Source organism: Asterias rubens, chromosome 16, assembly GCF_902459465.1.
Source record: "Asterias rubens chromosome 16, eAstRub1.3, whole genome shotgun sequence".
NCBI lineage: Eukaryota > Metazoa > Echinodermata > Asteroidea > Forcipulatida > Asteriidae > Asterias > Asterias rubens.
Genome location: NC_047077.1, coordinates 3,434,787 through 3,457,765, shown reverse-complemented (window position 1 = coordinate 3,457,765; position 22,979 = coordinate 3,434,787). Strand labels below are relative to the sequence as shown.

The 22,979-nt window shown below is 40.1% G+C and overlaps 1 protein-coding gene across 7 annotated transcripts in view; it reads left to right on the top strand.

Annotated features, from left to right (window-relative positions):
* Positions 1–22,979, top strand: part of LOC117300677 — a 49,237-nt gene that overhangs the window by 25,035 nt on the left and 1,223 nt on the right. For 4 of the 7 annotated variants that reach the window (XM_033784395.1, XM_033784402.1, XM_033784397.1 and 1 more), the window contains 13 exons: positions 89–213; positions 703–891; positions 1,261–1,398; positions 2,453–2,601; positions 4,734–4,835; positions 5,282–5,409; positions 5,898–6,162; positions 7,490–7,607; positions 8,495–8,542; positions 14,955–15,335; positions 20,405–20,533; positions 21,995–22,048; positions 22,590–22,770. In XM_033784395.1, the coding sequence (XP_033640286.1) occupies positions 89–213; positions 703–891; positions 1,261–1,398; positions 2,453–2,601; positions 4,734–4,835; positions 5,282–5,409; positions 5,898–6,162; positions 7,490–7,607; positions 8,495–8,542; positions 14,955–15,335; positions 20,405–20,533; positions 21,995–22,048; positions 22,590–22,770 (2,007 nt within the window). The remainder of the gene's footprint in view (positions 1–88; positions 214–702; positions 892–1,260; positions 1,399–2,452; positions 2,602–4,733; positions 4,836–5,281; positions 5,410–5,897; positions 6,163–7,489; positions 7,608–8,494; positions 8,543–14,954; positions 15,336–20,404; positions 20,534–21,994; positions 22,049–22,589; positions 22,771–22,979) is intronic. The other 3 variants (XM_033784398.1, XM_033784401.1, XM_033784399.1) reach the window with 3 other exon arrangements.

Genomic DNA, 22,979 nt, shown 5'->3' with positions numbered 1-22,979 from the left:
AACGATTTAAAAGATGGAAATTTGCATCCGGATAAAAAAGATTAATTTTTTACCCATTTTGGTTTGATCTCCATGTTATTATAAACAGATAAAGCTATTTGTACTAAGCGTGGTATCGTTGTGACTGCTCGGGTGCATCCTGGTGAGACTAACTCCAGCTGGATGATGAAAGGACTGCTGGATTATATCACTAGTTCAGACTCCGTCGCTAAGGTCAGTCACTGTTTCATTATTGTCAAAAATGTTTTTTTAATTTCCGACCTTAATCAGTATATACCCCTCTCTTTAAAGGCACTGGACACGTTAATATGTTCCATACCCTTGCGAGAACATATTACCGCATCACTTCATTAGAGAACGAATCAATTTTAATATTGCTCTTCTTTTTTTTAAATGCTTGAACAAAACTACTCTTCGATATATTTTACACTCCACGATTTCTACGGTCCACACCAGACATCACTCGCTTGAATGTGCCCCGAGCAAACAAAGTTCTAGGTCAAAAGGCTTTCAGCGTGGCTGGGCCAATGATTTGGAACAATCTCCCAACTGCCATTAGGGAATCTAATACTCTATCTGCATTTCGTAAAGTTCTAAAGACTCGCCTTATTCCATTATAATTGCTTTCAAGTGCTCTATGATCTTGATGGAATAGCGCCTTATAAATTTTAATTTGTTATGTTGTTTTGTTACCCTATTCAGGATTTGAGGAAAGCCTTCATTTTTAAGATAGTTCCGATGTTGAACCCAGATGGTGTGATTGTTGGTAACTATCGCTGCTCACTCACAGGCAGAGACCTGAATCGTAACTTCCGCCATCCTAAGAAGGAGTCGTTCCCAACGGTGTGGCACACTAAGGAGATGCTGGAAGTTTTCGCCAAGGAAACTGAGGTAAGAGACGATCAATTACATTGAACTTTGAACTTTGAACTTTGAACTTTGAACTTTGAACTTTGAAACTCTGCAAAATAATGCATTTAAAGGCATTGGACACCTTTGGTAGTTGTCAAAGACCAGTATTCTCATTCTCACATTGGTGTACCCAAACATATAGCGTTGGCAGTCTCCCCATTTAGTCAATATCTTTGTTCAGGGGTGCCAGTCAGAAGCCGTACAGCCGTTAACTGCCAGGAGATCGTCTTAAGGGGATGACTGGGTAAATTTTAAATGATTTAAGGTTGAATGTGTTATTATGCTCTTACACATTTCTTCACAGCACGTACCTCTTTAAGATGTGTTACATTGTGTTTTACATTGTAGATCCTGGTGTACTGTGACTTACATGGCCATAGTCGTAAGCATAATGTCTTCATCTATGGTTGTGATAAGAATGGAAAGGAGATTGATGCAGCTGCCTTCCTGTACCAGAGACTCTTTCCTTGGCTTATGTCACGTGAGGTTAGTAAGCTTCTTAAGCTACATTCCCATTAGACTTTTTCTTCTGCTGCCACGCAGAAAGTTACCGTGGCTGGCTTTGGTGTTGTTCTACTGTGCTTTCCCACCTGGATTTATACTCCCTGGCGTTTGCTTAGCGTTTTAGCGTGGTTGTGCTAGGTTTACAGTGCCCATGGTACTTTAAGCGGCCCTGTTAAGTTGCTGTGACTGCACGAAAGTCTTCCCAGCCTCTTCATTTTGCAGAGAAAAGTTGCTATACTTTAACCAAAAAAAGTCCAATGGGAGACTTCTTAGGACGCTTGGTGGCAGCAGACTTACCAGGTAAAATTTATTGTTCTCGGTAATGTGTGCATGCTTAGAACTATGTAAACAATGGACATTAACCTGGTAAGTCTGCTGCCACCTAGCGCCTCAAAGTCTCCCATTAGAACACGACTATTGTCATCAACCCACTGGGGTCCAGGCTGTTTACTGTGAGCACAAAATGATCTTTTATGGTTTAGTAGAGCACTTTGCTGTGCACTTGTCTTTAGGATTATCCTCTTACTCAGATAAAAGTAACGCACAGATTGTGTAAACATTTAGAAATGATGACTACAAATGAAAAGAAACTTCACCCACCCAAAGCAAATGGTCATTGCAGCTTTGTGTCAATAATTATATTAATAAGTTCTTATATAGCGCATTTCACAATAACCGTTTCAATGCGCTGGTCATTTGGCCAATAACATTCCTTTATCAACCTGGGCAACCGAAAGGCTTTTTCATACACATTATCAACGTTTACCCTCGCAGGTACCCATTTATAACCCTGTGTAAAGAAAAGCAATCACAGTAATGTATCTTGCTCAAGGACACAAGTGTCATGACTGGGATTCGAACCCACACTCCAGTGACTTAACCACTAGAACTTGAATTCAGTGCTCTAAACCACTCGGCAAAAACACCGTACATGGTGGCTACATCCCCATCCCATTCCATCCCATTGTGGCCATAATTTGTCATCTCTCTAAGAAATTACCAAACCTGCCTACTATACTTTTCTGTTGATCCACAGGCTCCAGACAAGTTTTCCTTCCGTGGTTGCAAGTTCCATGTGAAACGTTGCAAGGAGGCAACTAGCCGTGTGGTCATGTGGAGAGAGCTGGGTATTAGTAACTCCTTCACAATGGAAGCAACCTTCTGTGGCTCCAAGAACATCAGCAGGTAACAATTTAATTTATTCCTTATTCCTTGAGTGCGTGTGATAACGAATTTATCTTCCAGCCTCATTAAGTCAACCTCATAAAAAAAAACAGCATGCACTCGCAAAGTTTAGAATGTAATTTTTGCACTGACCGTATGCGGAGCGTGACGCATTGCCCCTCACAATACGCAGAGTGCAATATAAAAACTGGGAGTAGGTTATGGCTTACTATCACTCTTCGGTTCGAGCATCTGATTGGAAGATTACCGCGTACTGGAAGATAACTACAACTATAATGTTGTTGGTGAGAAGTGTTTGGGTCAATGCTTCAAACTCATCCAGCGTCTGTCTACAGATTTTTGCATGGTAAATGTGCCACCAGTATGTCCGACCTAGTTCCTCCTATTAGGGTGTTTGAGCGTGAAACCAGACTTTCTGCTTCTTCTCACCCATACATTCTTGATTTGTTGAGATATGTAAAACAAAGAGCCATTCCAACAACTTTATTCCACGTACTGCATCTCTTTGGAACTTCTTGCTTAGTGGATGTTTCCCCCCATTCGACAACCTGGACTGTTTTAATAATAATAATAATAATAATGAAAATTTATAAGGCGCCGGTATCCGCCATGACTGACGCTCATGGCGCACTAACAAAAAGAAAAGAAAGAAAAGAAAAGAACAACAAATTAATCACAAAAATGTGAGGAAAACAGGTGGGTTTTTAAGCAGGATTTAAATACAGTCAATGAAGAAGACTGACGAATTTCAAGGGGTAGATTGTTCCAGAGTTTGGGAGCAGCATGAGAAAAGGACCGATCTCCCCAAGAGTGACTGGTGCAGGGGACAGTCAGTTGCAGGGCGCTGCTTGAACGAAGGCTACGTGACGGTAGATGTCGACTGATGATGTCTGTCATGTAGTCCGGTGAATTTCCTTGAAGTGACTGGAAAACGAGAATGAGGATCTTGAAGGCGATGCGATCGATGATGGGAAGTCAGTGGAGGGACTTTAAGACGGGGGTGATATGCGTGGAGCGTCTGGTTAAGGTGATGAGGCGAGCAGTTGCATTTTGTAGGCGTTGAAGTTTGTTTATTTGGTGTTGCGGGAGGTTATACAGTAGGGAATTGCAGAAATCTAAGCGAGATGTAATAAATGCATGGACTATTTGTTCCGTAGCGGTGCGATTGAGATATTTTCGGATGAAGCCAAGGTTACGGAGATGAAATCTGACTGATTTTGACACTGCTTCTATCTGATTGACGTGGGAGATGTGGGAGTCAAAGGTGATATCAAGGTTGCGACATTTATTGGAAGGATAGATGTGACAGTGTCCAATCCTGATGCTGGGGATATTGAACTTGGCAACTTGTTGTTTAGAACCACACAGGATGAATTCAGACTTGCTGTCGTTTAACTTGAGACTGTTTGCCAACATCCATGTCTTGATGTCATCAATGCATGCCTCAAGCTTCTCCAGGGCAGAGACAGCATTGGGCTGAGATGGAGTGAAGGATTGATACAATTGTATGTCGTCAGCATAAAGGTGGTATTGAAGGTTGTGCTTCTTGATGATCTGGGTGAGTGGTGATATGTAGATAGTGAATAAAAGGGGACCGCCAACTGATCCTTGAGGAACACCGCAGTTGAGGGAGGCAGGGGCAGATAATACACCATTGATGTTAACAGCCTGTTGCCGATCCGCAAGGTATGATGATGTAAACCACTTCAAGGCTGCATCGTTCACTCCCAAAGATTGCAAACGACTGGTAAGGATGGTATGATCAATAGTATCAAATGCTGATGATAAGTCGAGAAGCACAAGTGCCGTTACTCTACCAACATCCATCTGTTGTAGGATGTGGTTTGACAGATGAACAAGTTGTGTTTCTACACTGTGGTCTGACGATATGCAGATTGGCGACTATCCAACAAATATGAATATCCATTCCTGTCGCCAGCTCTCTTGAGTTATTTTCAATGTTTCATCATTTTCTTCTTGTAGCCCCTTACTTAGAGTGGCTTTTAGCCTTGTTTGGGGCCGAACTTGCAAAAAAAATATAAAAATAAGGCATTTGTATAGCACCACTACATCAAGAACGCAGTGCTTCCACTCCTTCACATTGAATACATTTTTTTTCTTTGCTCAACCAGTGAGGAAATTCCACGTCACTTCAACTTGTCAGACTTTGAGGATCTTGGTCGTCATTTCTGTGAAGCCCTATTGGTGTATCACAAAGCTCAGGAAAACAAAAGGTAAACTGTTAGAGGTGTATTTGTAAAAAGCAATCAAAGGAGAAATATGCTTGTTTGTTTTATATACTGTATGTGTGATTGAGGTCGTTCAGACACGGTATTAAAGTCGGTTGTTTAGTTAAGTTGTTTTAACTCGTTTGGTTTTTACTTTGTTTTAACACTTCGGGTTTATCTTTTAAGGTTTAAGGTTTATTGTTTCCACAGTAACAATGTAAAACAGGAAATAGGTGACCCAGGACATGTTGCTTAACTTGCCGGAAATTGTGATAGGTCACGGTCCTGTATAACCTCTTAAAACCGAAGATAAACCGTATCAGGTTTAACTTTAAGCTGCCTAAACACAAAGTAGTTTTATTTGGTTCAACCTGACTCTGGAGCGCCTGTCTAAAACGGGTGTTATTATTGATTTCTGGTGATAAATAAAGTATTATGATTTCCTTTGACAGCCTTCACTCTGAGCTAATCTTGGAGTTGACTAGAGAGATCACTCATCAAGTGCTGGCGAGTAGAGGACTACTTCCTCGTTGCCTTCAAGGAGATACCAAGAAAGACTCAGAAGACACTCGGGTCAAAGGTTAGTCATAATAATAATACCAATAATAGGTATTTATACAGGTATAGCGCCTTTATTACAAAAAGATCAAAGCGCTCATTGAAGAGTTTATGGATGTGATTTCTTTGTTTTTTAACGGAAACCTGTTTCTTTTTTACCCCCACCCAAAAAAATCAAATACTTTTCTTTAATTTTTATTTGTTTATTTTGTTCTTATAAATATTTTATAACTAAGATCAAATTCATAAGAAAATGAAGACAAAACTATATGGAACACCCCACCCCAGATTGCAAAGTAGGGCTATCAAAACCAAAGATAAATGTATGCAAGCAGGCTTCACACTCGCTTTCATGATTTGTGCTCGCCAGCTTTCAAGCTTTGCGCTCATATTACAGTTTTCTTTCTTCAACAGTATATCAAATCCCTGTGAGTTGTGTGTTTTGAAATTCATGAAGATATAACAGTTGAATCATTGTGGTAAAAATCATTGACTTGTTTCATTTTGCAGATGGCTCCTCTGGTGCACAGCCTACATCAGCAATATCTGACTCAACCATAGACTCCCCTACAGCCAAACAACCCTCTGATGCTGCCTCAAAAGCCAATAAAACACCTCCCTCTGCTGGGCATGATAAGCCAGGCCAGCTAGTCCGCAGCCTTGAGGGTAGACTAGAGACAATTCGTATGATAGATGCACTGAGCTCTGAGACAATACAAGGATGTATCGACATCCTACAAGATCTACATGCTATGAAAGACTTAGCTGAGTCAGAGTAAGTTTAGAACATTTGACAAATTTTTTTGTGCTTTACTGTAGCAGAAAAATGTGCGTAAGCATAAACATATTTCACCATGATTTCTCAAGTTAGCAGATTTCTAGGGCCACAGGCACGCTTGCTTTGTTACGCAGTCATGTGCTGACCGCGGGTTAGCCAGCATTTACCCTTGCTTACGGTGAACAGCTTCATAAAATAGAAATTCTGCTAAGGGACGCTCTGTAACCACAAAATGGCTGCTTACATGTTTTATGAAATTTGGCCATGGGGTGTCCATTCCCTAGGGTGTGCCCAATGGACCGTTCCGGCTTTCCACTCAGCTCCGCCCACCGCGCACGTGAGCAAGACACGTGTACGAACACTCCCAATGACATTCTGCACGATTCTGCCGCGCGTGCCAAATATATGCGCACGCATGACCGAGTTTGTCCGACCACAATCATTGTTGTGATTGGTCAAATGGGTGAACGTGCACAGTTTGATTGATAGGCCGGATCGGTCCATTGTTGTGGTAGATCAGGGGTAAAGAGTTTCTAGTGTGAAAGGTGTGGCCGGAAAGGGCTTATGGTTAAAGGCAGTGGACACTATTGGTAATTGTCAAAGACCAGCCTTCACAGTTGGTGTATCTCAACATATGCATAAAATAACTAACCTGTGAAAATTTGAGCTCAATCGGTCATCGAAGTTGCGAGATAATAATGAAAGGAAAAAACACCCTTGTCACACGAAGTTGTGTGCATTTAGATTGTTGATTTCGAGACCTCAAGTTCTTAACCTGAGGTGTCGAAATCAAATTCGTGGAAAATTACTTCTTTCTCGAAAACTTTTACTTCAGAGGGAGCTATTTCTCACAATGTTTTATACTATCAACCTCTCTCCATTACTTGTAACCAAGTTAGGTTTTATGCTAACAATTATTTTGAGTAATTACCAATAGTGTCCACTGCCTTTAATTGGTAATGGAAGGATAGTGTAGCCGTGATCTCAATCGACTTTTTTGTTGTTAAAGTACTGCAAACTTTCTGTAGGTAAAATGCCCTCCCTATCAGCTTACCGCAATCGGGATGTAAAACTAACAGGCCGAAAGAGGTCGCGGAAGACTTCCACACAGCCACGGTATCTTATCAGGGCTGCTTAAAGTCCAATGGGAACAGCTCCACGTTGTAAGCCTACCGTGACCATGCTGTAAAATGCTATGCAAACGTTGTGGAATACAAGTCCATGTGGGAATGCATGGTAGAATTACACCAAAGCCAGTCACAGTAACTTTCCATGGCAGCGGAAGAAAAAGTCCAATGGGATTGTCTTTGTTTCTGTGATGTAGTTCTAGTGACAGTGACAGTGCCTCTGAGTCTGAAATCCAACCACTACCTGATGAAGACAAACTGGAGGACAAGAAGAAGAAGAAGAAGAAAGGCAAGAACAGGTCCAGGAGTATGCCGGTAAGTTTTTTTTTTTTTTTTACTGTTACAAACAAACCTTAAAAGGACAAGACGAAATGTAACAAGAAACCAGGGAGGTTATGAGGATCTCCAAAGCCTGAATTCTCCTTAAAAGTTGAAACCCAGAACCCAAGCTGTATTAGATTCTTATAATTACACTATCTATTAATTGCATGACCCCAAAACGCTATTATTCTAAAGTGTGGGTTTACGAAAAAAATCAAAAAATACTTTGAGAAAGCCTCTGGTAGGGTCGAACTGTCAGGCCGTTAAAAATGGCCTGATGTTTCGACCCTGGCAGAGGCTTTCTCAAAGGCTAAATGACAACACAACAAACATGAACAGGTGTCAAAGTGTAACATATAACAACTTGTAACAAACGACCTGTAACAAACAAAACAAAATGTAACAAAGAAACCAGGGAGGTAAGGAGGATCACCAAAGGGATACTGCAGCAGTGAGGATATAAATGAGAAACTAGAGTTAGCTGTTGCAAACAACTTACCAACCAACAGGACCGATGTTTTTTGCATTTATACCATCAGTCCTTTTGGTTGGTGAGGTGTTTGCAACAGCTAACTCTATTTGCTCAAAATAATTATGATATAGTGTAAATATTCAAACTAAAGTCAACAGCTTAGTTTTTTTGTCATTAAAAGGAATGTGATCCAAATTGTTTTAAAGGTTAGTTGAAATGGTTGCGTATTGTCGTTTGTGAGGAAAATAATTTGATAAATTTATTGCTGGGAAAAAAAAAAGAGTTTTTTAAACACAACCAATATTGTAAGCCTATCCGCCATGTTTGACTGCATGACCTCATTCCGTGCCGCATCTTGCTATCCCACAATGCCTACTGTACTGTTGCATGATGGTCGTGTTGGGGGCAGACTCTGCCTGAGGCAGTGACTGGGATCATCAAACGACGAAGACGCAAGGTAAGGCACCCAGTGTTGTGTGGTGTGGATTGCATTGTGCTTGTTATATCAGATTGCGGCTATTGTTAAACAAGCTATCCCCCAGCCATGGTACAATGTACGCATGTAGAGCTGTTTAAAGGCATTGGACACTATTGGTAATTACTCAAAAGAATTGTTAGCATAAAAACTTACTTGGTAACAAGCAATGGAGAGCTGTTGATAGGATAAAGCATTGTGAGAAACAGCTCCCTATGACGTAACGTAGTTTTCAAGGAAGAAGTAATTTTCCACTAAAATATTAGAATTTGATTTTGAGACCTCAGAATTAGATTTTGATGAGGTCCCTAAATCAACCATCTAAACGCACACAACTTTGTGTGACAAGGGTGTTTTTTCTTCCATTATTATCTCGCAACTTCAACGACCAATTGAGCTCAAATTTTCACAGGTTTGTTCTTTTATGCATCTGTTGAGATACACCAAGTGAGAAGACTAGTCTTTGACAATTACCAATAGTGTCCAGTGTCTTAGAGTGTTTCATTACATGTCATTGCTGTAGACTACATTTCGCAGAAAGTCTTGATGTGTATATTTGTTATCTGCGTAAGTCCGTTTTAAGATTAATTAATTATATGCAGTGACCAGGTGACTTAAGACAAAGTTTAATGCAAAGTTTCCTTTCGGGATTGTTATTCTCTGCTGTGGCACAATTAATTTTGTTTTAGTATGGTGTATTTATTATTTATCTCGTTAAAAAAGTTATTTTTGTTTTTACTATTAACTATTACAATATTAAACATGTTGAGCTTACATTATGCAAGCTTCATATATAACACTATTATGGAGTTAACTGTAAATGTTGTACGTCCCTTTGAATAATTTATTGACAATTGTTAAAATGTCTTGATGGACACATTTTTAAATGGTTGTTATCATTAGCTAATCAATCTTCATGTTCATCCATTTTCATCTTTGCATTTACACTGTATTTCCTTCCTCATTTCTATATCCGTATCTAACTCCTTTCATCCTTTAAATAATTTTGTACTTTGGGATCATGTTGGCTCAGTGGTTTCTTTTCCTGCCCTTCACCTCTGTGGACCCCGGTTCGAGTCCCACCTCAGACTGGAGCCTTATGTGTGGTTTGGATTTAAGTCCCTACCTGACTGCTACTCTGTCTAACCCTCTTTGCAGGCATGTATGCTTCATTTTTGAAAGGGCAAAGGCACCATTTTCTCCTTGGTAAAGGGCACCCTATGAGGAAATTGTAAATTTCTACTGGATCATTTCAAGGGCACCAAGGCATTGACCAGGGGGCATGGAGGCAATCACCTTTGTTGCCTCCGTAAAGTATCGGGCCTGAATTCCTTCCTGCTGTTTTCCCTCCCCTATCCATCCATCGGTCCCTTCACTGTCTTTCCTCACTTGCTCCTTTCACCTTCCTGACCTCTACCCTTGATCCATCGGTTTCACCTTCTGCTCTAATCCACTCCTCAGCTCCACCTCTCTTAAAGCTCTCCTCCTTGGCATGCTCTCTTCACCCTTCACTGTCTTTCCTCACTTGCTCCTTTCACCTTCCTGACCTCTACCTTTGATCCATTGGTTTCACCTTCTGCTCTAATCCACTCCTCAGCTCCACCTCTCTTAAAGCTCTCCTCCTTGGCATGCTCTCTCTACCCTTCACTGTCTTTCATCACTTGCTCCTTTCACCTTCCTGACCTCTACCTTTGATCCATTGGTTTCACCTTCTTCTCTAATCCACTCCTCAGCTCCACCTCTCTTAAAGCTCTCCTCCTTGGCATGCTCTCTCTACCCTTCACTGTCTTTCCTCACTTGCTCCTTTCACCTTCCTGACCTCTACCCTTGATCCATCGGTTTCACCTTCTGCTCTAATCCACTCCCCAGCTCCACCTCTCTTAAAGCTCTCCTCCTTGGCATGCTCTCTTCACCCATCACTGTCTTTCCTCACTTGCTCCTTTCACCTTCCTGACCTCTACCTTTGATCCATTGGTTTCACCTTCTGCTCTAATCCACTCCTCAGCTCCACCTCTCTCAAAGCTCTCCCCCTTGGCATGCTCTCTTCACCCTCCACTGTCTTTCCTCGATAGACCCATTGAACGTGACGTCAAACGTTCAAAGGGCGCCCTCACTGAGGTCAAAGGGCGCCCTCACTGGGGTCAAAGGGCGCCCTCACTGGGGTCAAAGGGCGCCCTCACTGGGGTCAAAGGAGGCAAATGATTGGACAGTAGCTGTTCTTTGTGCATGAAGACATGCACGTGAGCTCAGCGTCAGTGTAGCGTTTCCCGTTATGCAAGGGGTCTATACCTCCTTCCACCTTCATGACCTCTGCCCTTTGACCTATTTAACCCAATTGCTCCCTCTGAGCAAGTTCGAGTGCGCACATTTAGTCGATTACTGACATTTAGTCGATTACTGAATTGTACATGCACAGTGCAGACTCACTTGAATGACTCGTTTGGAAGCCTAGGTCAACCATCGGTACCATTTAACACTACATTGCCTTCCGCGGTTTCGCTATAGCGTCACTGGTTCCCTTCTGCTCTATAAGCATGTTGGCATGGAACAGGCTATTGGGACCAAGGAACCATGGTTGGTTCCGAATGGTCGTCAAAGGACGACAACAGTAGTCAACCAATGGTCGACTAGCCTGGGTTCGAGTCAAAATAGTCAACCTTTAGTTAATCATGGTGCATACTCAAACTTTCTCTCTGCTGTTCCAACAACCCATTCTGACTCCATTCCCCTCCATCTAACATCCATACATTATTTATCCACATTAGAATGCTCCTCATCACCCCATACCATTTGGATCATGTGATCTTGTGTCATTTGCTCATGTAAGTTAACTCACTCATGTCCTTTCACAATAGTAACATACAATCACCCTCAAAGCACTAACAGTAAAATCTGCATCTCTTGAAATTCAGCAAGTTTGTTTGTGTGTATTACATTGTTTGTTGCAAAAGGTTTTTTGTTAATTATGATGGATGTAGTTTTTTACTTAGAAACTACAATAACTGTATTGTGGTATTTGTGAATGTTATGCCATTTTGTTGTTTTAGAAGTTCATTTGTGTGAACACCTGTATGCACTAGTGAACAAAATTAGTGGGGTTTTGTATGGTAGAGAATTTATCTGTTGCATAACTTACATAAATTTGTCTCGGTATATTTTATTCACCTTGTCATATTCCAATGAGCCTCACACCAGGGTTTATTTAAATACAGTGGACACTGTTGGTAATTGTCAAAGACCAGTCTTCTCACTTGGTGTATCTCAACATTTGCATAAAATAACAAAACTGTGAAAAATTGAGCTCAATCGGTCGTCAAAGTTGCAAGATAACTATGAAAAAAAAAATTCCCTTGTTGCATAAGTCTCGAATTCAATTCAAATATTTTAGTAAGAAATTCTTTCTTTCTCAAAAACTACGATACAGAGGGAGCCGTTTCTCACAATGTTTTATACTATCAACATCTCTGCATTGCTCGTTACCAAGTAATTTTTTATGCTAACAATTATTTTGAGTAATTACCAATAGTGTCCCGTGCCTTTAAACATCATCTCAAAAACTTATATTTCTCAAACCATTAATTATGTTAGATCATACATTTAGTCCAACACAGGTAATGTTGTGGCGTAGAATGCTTTTGCAAGCTGTTGACAAGTACTTTTTATTTACAGCCATGTCATGATACCCTGCGTGTTCATTGTGATATTTTAATTTTTACTCTCATAGTGAATTTGTGAAAATTGGACTCCTACACATGTACCTGGTCACTGTGAGCAGTGATTATTACTCCGAAAGTAGCACTTCATTAATTTATTGATAACCATGTTGACATAACCATGTTGACTTAAAGTTTTTATTTCTTGTCAATGCATTGATTATCAAATATTTGTTTCAGTATTCCAGAAAATTACTTTAAGGCATTAATTATTTATAACTTATGACATTGTTATAAATTATTGATTAATTTTCTGATAATAGTTGTGAATCAGGAGTTTTGAACATGAATAATCAGTATTGATTGATTTCAATGAATTTGTTTGCCGAAAAATTAAAATCAATAAGTTGATTATTTGGAAAATAAATGTCCATATAAACGAGTGTGTTGCACAAACAAGTCACCTATAGATTGCTTATCCATCCAATGTTGATTTCAGGCATCAAGAAATAACTCGCTTCCAGATCACACTGTTGAAAGCATCACTCGTGGTGTAGGTTAAGCACTTTGATTTTGTGTACATTGTGTGCTTTTGCTGTGTCTCAAATCACAGGGGTTGACCGGTGGGGTGGGGGGGGGGCAGTTGCTGAGTTGTTTTCATAAAAAGCAGACAAAACAGTGGAACCATTATCATTGGGCTCACTATGTATATGCCAATCTGTATACTGCCTAGGACTGAATATTTTTTAACTTATTGACAGCTTCAGTTTTGTCATTCCCGAGTAGGAGGTTAGAGACACTTGGTGGCAGCAGAGTTACAGGGACTATTCATCAGAATAATAAACGTGTACAGACTGGTCATTTTCATTGTGCACCAGTGTTTTTCACTATTAATTAATAGGATGCCACTACGCTTGTGTGCTCTCCTTCAGACTCAGGGATCCAACGCTAGCCCTTCGTAAAGTTCTTTCTTTTGCAACGTCACAGCACGTGTTTTTGCCAGCCGAGGTTGAAAAACTATGGCAAGCCATATGTAAAGCAAAAACAGATAGCCATAGTTTGTGGAATTGTTACACAAGTGTTCAAAATTATGTTGAATTTGTAGGAATCAAATCAACCAATCATAAGAGATATTTTAGTGCATGAATCTTGACAGAAAATATTGAACTTGGTCACAATTTTGTTTAACATGATTGATTGTTTTCCTTACATTCGGTCGGCCATGCCAACCGAGGCACTTTGTTTATCAACAATGGAAAGGTCTATAGGTGCTTAAACCTCTTTAATTTCAAATTTATCTGCTGCCACCAAGTGTCGAAAGTACTGAATGATACTCTAGAGGCAAAAGGCAAAAATTCCACTTGTTTGGATTACACATCAAAGTCAATACATTTAATCACTCCACCGTCACTTGTTGTATGGCATTTCAAAATAACATTGCTGTGTTGTGTAATGTTTTCATCTTTGTTTAATCTTCGGTTCTTCTCGGGGGTCTTGAGATATTTGTCAAACTCTGATTTAAGTTTTGCAAACTATTTAATCATAACGAGACATAGACAACTTTTGTGTTGAAGAATGATGGTTTGTGTGAAGTGAAATTCAAGTCAGCGGCAACCTATGCCTATAATTGGATCTGTCTGTACTTCTCACCTTCCGCTAGAAATCATTATCTCCTGTCATGTAAGGCACCAATGTAAAGTGCCCCAAACAGTTATTGGTTAACATTTGCCACTTATATTTGTTTAAGAAGTTTAAATGTGTTTCTATTTGAGTAATTATTTGTGTTATGTTTGATGTTCAAAGTCTGATGGACAGTGACCCTGCACAAGTATAGGTGTCACATCTCCCTTTGTTAATCCAGTCACATTTTGCAAGAGATGTTTCAAAAAGTTGAGCACCTTTTAATATGAATATATTGTTGTTATTCACTTTGCACTGGCATTCACAGTACATGAACTGGCCATCACACCCTCCCTTAATAGAGTGAAATCACGACAGTATGGTTAACTAACACTTAATGAAGTTTCAGGCCTGATACTTCATAGAGGCAACAAAGGGGATTGCCTCCATGTCCCCTGGTCATTGCCTTGGTGCCCTTGAAATGCTCCAGTAGAAATTTCCTTATAGGGTGCCCTTTACCAAGGAGCAAATGCCTTGGTGCCCAAATTGCTCTTTCAAAAAGGAAGCATACAGGCCTGAAGTTTGATTCAGATCAAAATGAAGATGCAACAAGAGGTTAGAGATGAGTGTCGTCCATTTTCATATAAAGACACTTTCTAATGGAAACTGAGTGCATCACAAAACTCCATTGGATCTAAGACTTGCTCTTAATTGAGTGTATCTTTATACTCTGTGAATATTCATTATGAATGTCATATTGTGTGCTGACAAATGGTTTATAGTGAGTTTTTCAGATTTGTTTTCGATTGATACCACTTCAGTCTTTGCAATGATATTGGGGTTTTGTTATGCCAGATAAACTTACAAAGACTTGAAATTTAGATAAAGTTGTAATTTTTAGTATATATTTCTGGTGAGGGGGGGGGGGTGTGAATGTTATGTGCAGTATGATGTAAATGAGGTTGACTAAATCAATGAAACCCTGCATTGTTTTGATTATTTGATTTCATGATTTTTCTATCATGTTGATCTCATGTACTCTTCATTCCTTTACTCTCGTCACTCTGTCTTGCATGCCGACCCATATCTGCTCACACCACCTACGACGTACCAACCAACAGGACGGTAAACACCACCTCAAACTAGCCCTCAAGGCCCAGACCCATCAGGGCTTTCCTATCACGTCCCAACTCCCTTCCTCCAAATCCTACCAGATCTACGCCCTCCAACAAGACCTTAACATGGGTGCCATTGGTCCTGATGTCCGACCATTCCGCATGCCGTGCCATGGTAAAAGTCGTGTCAGCTCCTATGATGACCGGCTTGCTCAGCTTTACCAGAAGGGTGGGGAGACTGGCCCCATGCTGTATCGGTTTCTGGAGCCAAAGAGCATTGAGATGGCTGCAAAAGCATCGCAACAGGTTTACCAGGAGGAGCAGGAAACCAGTCAAGGAATTCTACCAAGTATTGGACTGATGTACAACGCTGAGGATGATCCAAACGTACTTACACACAACTTCTTCATCTTGGCTTTTTCATGGCGTCATCTTTAACCCTCTGCTTGTGTTTGCCCTCTCCCTTTTAACTCAAGTCATTCTTCCCAATGGTGTAGATCTGACTGCCTTAATAATTTAACACTGAACTAACAGTCTAGTACCTTGCCTTCACTAAGTTGACTAAGTGTTATGGTTGATGTTTGATGCTTAACTGCACTAGGTGGCACACCCAACAAGTACCTGATTTCAGCAAAGCACAGCACATTAGAAAACAGCAGGGACTCGAACAAATCTAACCTATAATGAAAAAGATACTTGAGCTGATTTTGCATTTTATATATCTTTGCTTTAGTCATGACTCCCAAATGTGTCTACATTATTATGAAAGCTTAATACCTTATCACCATTGATACCAGTACCAATCTTGAAAAATACTTTTCTTTAAATAAAAATGCAAAATTAAAGAACAAAATTTCACCAATGATAAGTTGACCTTTGCCTTGCATAGCTCTATATCGACCAAAGTTGTTGATGCTTGAATAGCCTGAAACCAAAGCTGTGTATAGCATAGAACCCGCATGCATGTGCCAATATGTGCAGCAATTCTTTACCTGACTCATGACCTGTACCGAGTCTAGCCAAGCTTTCTTATGAATAGCGTTTTTATCAATGGGCCAGTCACAGCATGAGGAACGTTGGTGAGGTTGGACTTTGGACCTGCATCTTTGTGTACGGTACTACACATTACACTGTGTGTTGTGTGCACATGGAAGACTCGACCGGTGGGCCAACGAACGTTGTAGTGGGTCGATGGATACACTACACACCATGTGGATATGAGCATGCGTACTAAAATGAACGATTGCGATAACGATCGGGCCACATTAGATTTATCAAATATCAAGACTTGTCAAACCATTTTACAAAATAAAAAATAAACCCTCATTGCAATTTTACCCTTCATTTGTTGTAGAGGACAATTATTTGACTCGCCCAGCGGGCTAGTGAAAGAAGGGTGTTGACTCGCCCGCCGCTGTTTTCACTCGCAGTTGGCCACCGCTAATTTCGAACCCTGCAGCAGACCAATCAAATAGGTCTTGAAGTAACAATGTGTTTAAATAACATCTGATATACCATTGTAGTGAAATAAATAATACTCATGCTTCCTAACATTGTTATGAAGTATAACCTGTGTACATGTCTGCAGAGCTGTGTTTAGACCTGACATTGCTATGAAGTATAACCAGTGTATATGTCTGCAGAGCTGTGTTTAGACCTGACATTGTTATGAAGTATAACCTGTGTATACATGTATGTCTGCAGAGCTGTGTTTAGACCTGACATTGTTATGAAGTATAACCTGTGTATATGTCTGCAGAGCTGTGTTTAGACCTGACATTGTTATGAAGTATAACCTGTGTATATGTCTGCAGAGCTGTGTTTAGACCTGACATTGTTATGAAGTATAACCAGTGTATATGTCTGCAGAGCTGTGTTTAGACCTGACATTGTTATGAAGTATAACCAGTGTACATGTCTGCAGAGCTGTGTTTAGACCTGACATTGTTATGAAGTATAACCAGTGTCTATGTCTGCAGAGCTGTGTTTAGACCTGACATTGTTATGAAGTATAACCAGTGTCTATGTCTGCAGAGCTGTGTTTAGACCTGACATTGTTATGAAGTATAACCAGTGTATATGTCTGCAGAACTGTGTTTAGACCTGACATTGTTATGAAGTATAACCTGTGTATATGTCTGCAGAGCTGTGTTTAGACCTGACATTGTTATGAAGTATAACCTGTGTATATGTCTGCAGAGCTGTGTTTAGACCTGACATTGTTATGAAGTATAACCTGTGTACATGTCTGCAGAGCTGTGTTTAGACCTGACATTGTTATGAAGTATAACCAGTGTATATGTCTGCAGAGCTGTGTTTAGACCTGACATTGCTATGAAGTATAACCAGTGTATATGTCTGCAGAGCTGTGTTTGACCTGACATTGTTATGAAGTATAACCAGTGTATAACCAGTGTATATGTCTGCAGAGCTGTGGTTAGACCTGACATTGTTATGAAGTATAACCTGTGTATATGTCTGCAGAGCTGTGTTTAGACCTGACATTGTTATGAAGTATAACCTGTGTACATGTCTGCAGAGCTGTGTTTAGACCTGACATTGTTATGAAGTATAACCAGTGTATATGTCTGCAGAGCTGTGTTTAGACCTGACATTGTTATGAAGTATAACCTGTGTATATGTCTGCAGAGCTGTGTTCAGACCTGACATTGTTATGAAGTATAACCAGTGTATATGTCTGCAGAGCTGTGTTTAGACCTGACATTGTTATGAAGTATAACCTGTGTACATGTCTGCAGAGCTGTGTTTAGACCTGACATTGTTATGAAGTATAACCAGTGTATATGTCTGCAGAGCTGTGTTTAGACCTGACATTGTTATGAAGTATAACCAGTGTATATGTCTGCAGAGCTGTGTTAAGACCTGACATTGTTATGAAGTATAACCAGTGTACATGTCTGCAGAGCTGTGTTTAGACCTGACATGGTTGTAAAGAATAACCTGTGTATATGTCTGCAGAGCTGTGTTTAGACCTGGCAAAATATAGCATATTTTTTTTTATTCACAATTTTTGTTTTCTTTCTCCATTTTCTTCCTTGCATCCTTTGCTGTCTGTAATGTGATTATATTTACATGGTAAGAAACTTTGCAACATATTGTTGAGCAGTTTACACTTAGTTTTTATGGCCATTTTGTAACGTAGTTGCAACTGTTTATCAATTTGACAAAACTAATATCTTTTTGACTTCTCACTCATTCACATTTCCATTCCAGACAAATGGAACATAAAAATATGTCTAGATCTTAACAAAACAAATTCAATTTACAGATTCAAACTATTACAGCGACTTTGCTATAGACTTCTTCTTTTAGCCCCATGGGAATGTTATAAGGACTTCCATCATTTGTGACACCTTTAACTTAAAAAACAGCTACATGGTTTCTTAAGGAATGTCTATGGTATTGTCACAACTGACTCTGTATTGTCTTAAATGTAAGTGGTGGGATTAACTAACTTCTATTGAAGTGCCAGGGGAAGTAGGGAGCCCCCCCCCCCACACACACACCCCCAGTCTCTGGGTTTAAATAAGATTTGCCAACACATTCCATGAGCTAAACAGAATGGAGGTTGCAAATGGTTTAATGGCCGTCTGATTTTATTGCAGTATGTATTGATATGCAGAACTTCCATTTTGGGTTCCCAGGTCAAATTTCCCGGGTCAACTGGTTTAACTGGATAGCGTCCAATTTCCATATAAAGCCAACTGGTTTGAACTGTGTTCAACTAGAACAACTATGTTAAATTGTATAAACCAACTGGTTTTGTCCAAATTCCATTTTAAACCACCTAGAGTTTTAACTGTGTTTAACTAGTTTTCTGATTGTTTTTCAACTGGTTCCAGTTAAGCCCAGTTTAACAAGGTTCAACTGAAATTTTGACCTGGGTTACCACTTACTTGCTAAAGTTGTATCAACTGCTCACAGTTGTAGGTGTATTTGGGACTTCTGTGGAATGCTGCAACTTGTCGGGTGCTATGACCTCATCAAACAACATTGCAAAAAGGCTACATACTAACACTCGCTGCTCATGTTTTGATTTGCCTATACAGAGAAATGTGACAGGGTAGAAACCATAAGGTAGCAAATAGGGTAACTAATACTGCAATTTAACTAAATAACCGAGGTTGTTGTACCATAGTTGTACCCACTGCAGCACCCATTGTATGAAGTTAAAGGCAGTGGACACTATTGATAATTACTCAAAATAATTATTGACATAAAACCTTACTTGAATACGAGTAATGGGGAGAGGTTGATGGTATAAAACATTGTGAGAAACGACTCCCTCTGAAGTGCCATAGTTTTAGAGAAAGACGTAATTTTCCACGAATTTGATTTCGAGACCTCAGATTTAGAACTTGAGGTCTCGAAATCAACCATCTAAACGCACACAACTTCGTGTGACAAGGGTGTTTTTTCTTTCATTATTATCGCGCAACTTCGATGACCGATTTAGCTCAAATTTTCACAGGTTTGTTATTTTATGCTTATGTTGAGATACACCAACTGTGAAGGCTAGTCTTTGACAATTACCAATAGTGTCCACTGCCTTTAAGGACATTTTGTAACAAATCATGGGTGCGTTTTGGTGGCTGTAACCATTAACTATTTCGGCCATAGATTATTGTTTAACCAATGGTCAAGTCAACCGGAAGAGTTATTGGTTACAATCAACAAAACTCACCGTATCTCAGGTTTAAGATAGTATGTAGTGCCATATGGCATGGTTCATTGCAAAGTTTTGCAAGGTATTGTAAGAGTGACCGCAAACATACAAAATAGACGCTTCCAAAGCAAACATGCTAATTACATCCACGAAGCATAGGATGCAGACCCTATTGGTTGGCAAACTCAGCAGACACACAATCGCGTCTGCGTCAAGCAGTCATTAGCCGTGTACAAAACAGCGCATTGTTCCCTCAATTTGCCAACCGAAATGTTAGTGCGCATGCGCTATGTGCAATTTACATATTTCATTGGAATGGTCTTTTGTAGTGAATTTTTGTATGTGTTAAGGTATACTTCGCTTATCAAGGTGATGGTTGCTAAATAACAGCTTAAACTAGGATGTAGTGGTTATAATTGTTAGCAAGCTTCACTAGCATTGTATGTGGTTAGGACTTTTATGCTATGAATGACAGCGGATAACCCCTATGAGACCACATGCTGATGGAGCTACTTTGAGAAGACAACCCTTGTGTAAAAGACCCCACAGAGGCCTGTGCATAAGCGCACATTTATCAATTTGTATTTAATTCAATTGGTGATCTAAACACAGGGCTCGAGTGACACATTGCAAGTTTAACCACTGCACATTATTAACATAATAGCTAATGCTTGCTAAATACCCTAATAGCATGTTTTTGAAAATATATCTGTTGTCTAAAACCTGAGTTCTTTTTCTTTTCCTTTTTACAATTTCTTAATGCATATAGGGTGGGGAATGTGGAACACAAACACAGATGTTGAAGAGAACTCCAGCGTTTGTAAATCGTTACATTGGTCGGAGCAACTCTGGAATTCCAATGTTTGCCCAGGAAAGACTAGAGGAACGAGCTATAAAGGTATAATAGTCATGTTCCCAAGGACCCTGCTATGTGAACTGTGTATCAAGTCATCACACATAAGAGCTGCCCGACTATTTGGCATGTGAGACACCCTAAATATGGGTGCACCCTAAATAACCTCCCATATAGCATACAGTGCAAAATTATTCATTGACTCTTGAACTATAATCCTCTTAATTTAGAATGGGGAATCCCAGTGCCCGTCGAGTTATTCACCCTCCAAAGAAAAACACACCTGTCCCAGCACTATTCTTGAAAAATGTCCCTACACATCACGGCAAATGGGACCATTTATTTCAGGGCCTATGTCATCCTAAATACCTCAAGTTGGAAGTCAACAACCCCCAGGTCAAAATTGGGAATTTTTTTTACACTGTTTCTCTTTTCTTGGGCTCTGAAAACATTCACAAATCAGCAATATCAGATCCCTTTGAGCCTTGTAGCATGTCATGGTCTAGCGGTTAAGAGCACCGGATTCAAAACTCTGGTTTTTCTGAACAGCATAGTGTGGGTTCGAGTCCCATTCGCGACACCCGAGTCTTTATTAAGCAAAACACTTTAAAGGTTAAAACCATGTTGCTTCGTCTTTCAGATGGGACGTAAAGCCATTGAGACCGTGTGTGTGCAATGCCTTAAAAGAACCAAGTGCACTTATTGTAAAGATAATAGGGTTCGCCCGGTGTTCCTGGTTTGATTGGCTGCATATTCCGCCACAGCACCTTGTAAACCATTACATGGTGCTATGTAAAGGGAGTAGGTCTCATAGTTCCAACGAAGTCCCCCATACCTTGCAGGAAAATACTGTATGTTAAAGCACCTTGAGTGTCACTGCGTGGCAGATATGTGCGCTATCTGGTAGCCTGCTGACTGATCTACATTGGCTACCTGTTAAGGAAAGAATCTGTTTCAAAATGTTCACTCTGATTTACCAAATTCTCCATGCTCAGGCTCCTTCGTATCTTGTTAATTTGATTCACTTACAATCTGGTATTTCTGATGCACACGGCCATCGACTCCACTCCTCATCAGACTTGACCCGGCTCTCCATTCCTAGATCCAAAAGGAAAGCCGGGGACATAGCCTTCGTGGTTGCTGCACCGCGCTTGTGGAACGCGCTGCCAGTGAATCTGAGAGGGGCTGCGTCGTTGGCTGTGTTTAAACGCCTTCTCAAGACATTTTTATTTCCAGAACCATCCTAATTTGCTCCTCTTTTTGTTTCTTTATTTGCCTGCTGTTGGTCTGGTTTTGTTTTTGTTCTCGTGTTGCCCTCCCTTTGTTAATGTTAGGCGCTCTGTTCTTTGTATAGCGCCTTATAAATGATTTGTATTATTATTATTATTATTATTATTATTATTATTATTATTATTATATAAGAAGCCAATATTAATAATACATCCCAATACCAATTCACCAGAAGAAGTCACTCTTATTATTAATATTGTCTGGTTTATTATTCAGAGAATGGATGCCATGAAGAAGCTGGAGCAGGAGAGACAATCAACAGCCCTTCAGGTACACAGACACATACCACACACGTTTGTTAAATCCTTGAGAATAAACAAAACTTGAAATAAGTTATGATTTACCATTTCTTTCTGATATGCAAGTGGTGTTGAAACCAAGAAAGTTGTAGTAAATCAACTTTCTCAAACTCTTACTCTTTTATGATGGAAAGGAATATATCCTCTAACAAACATCTAGCCTTGTCTCAAGGTTCTTTACGCAAGCACCCTGCTTTGAATTCACCAGGTAGCATGAATCACATGGTGGCAACAAACTGCTGGGTACTGCATGCAGTACTTGGTAAAGAATATACCGTGGGGTCGAAGCATGGTTTTTCAACCTCATACAACGGCTTCGTTTTTCGGCTTCGTTGTATACTGTATATCAAGTACTGCAATACCGTGCCAGTATTGTTATGCATGCTACCTGTTGAATTCAAAGCAGGGTGCTTGCGTAAAGAGCCTTGGACAAGGCTGTAAAACATCCTGAACATATTTAGGCCTAATTTACTAAAACTCTGAGATATTTTTGTTCTCCCTTCTCCTTGTAGATGTCGGAGGACAGTGACTATGCTCGTCTCCTTGCGTTGTCTAAACACATTCATCTGCAGGAACAGGATGAAGCTGGATACAAGCTAGAAGCTTCCCCAACGCTTACCGTTCACTGCAGCATACCAGCCACTCCTGGTAGTCAATTCAACGTCAACTTTAAGCAATCATACACACATAGGAGTAAGTCACGCATTTATTTGCATCTTTTGCAATTCAACATCAGGGCCCAATTTCATAAAGCCTGTAAGCACAACAACTTGCTAAGGACAGATTAGTTTTGCTAAGCAGTTTTGTTACCAGCCAAAGTCTGCATTGTTATGGCTAGTGCCTCGCTCAATATTTGCTTAGCAAAGATATTTGTCAAGCAGTATTTTCTGCTTACCAGCTTT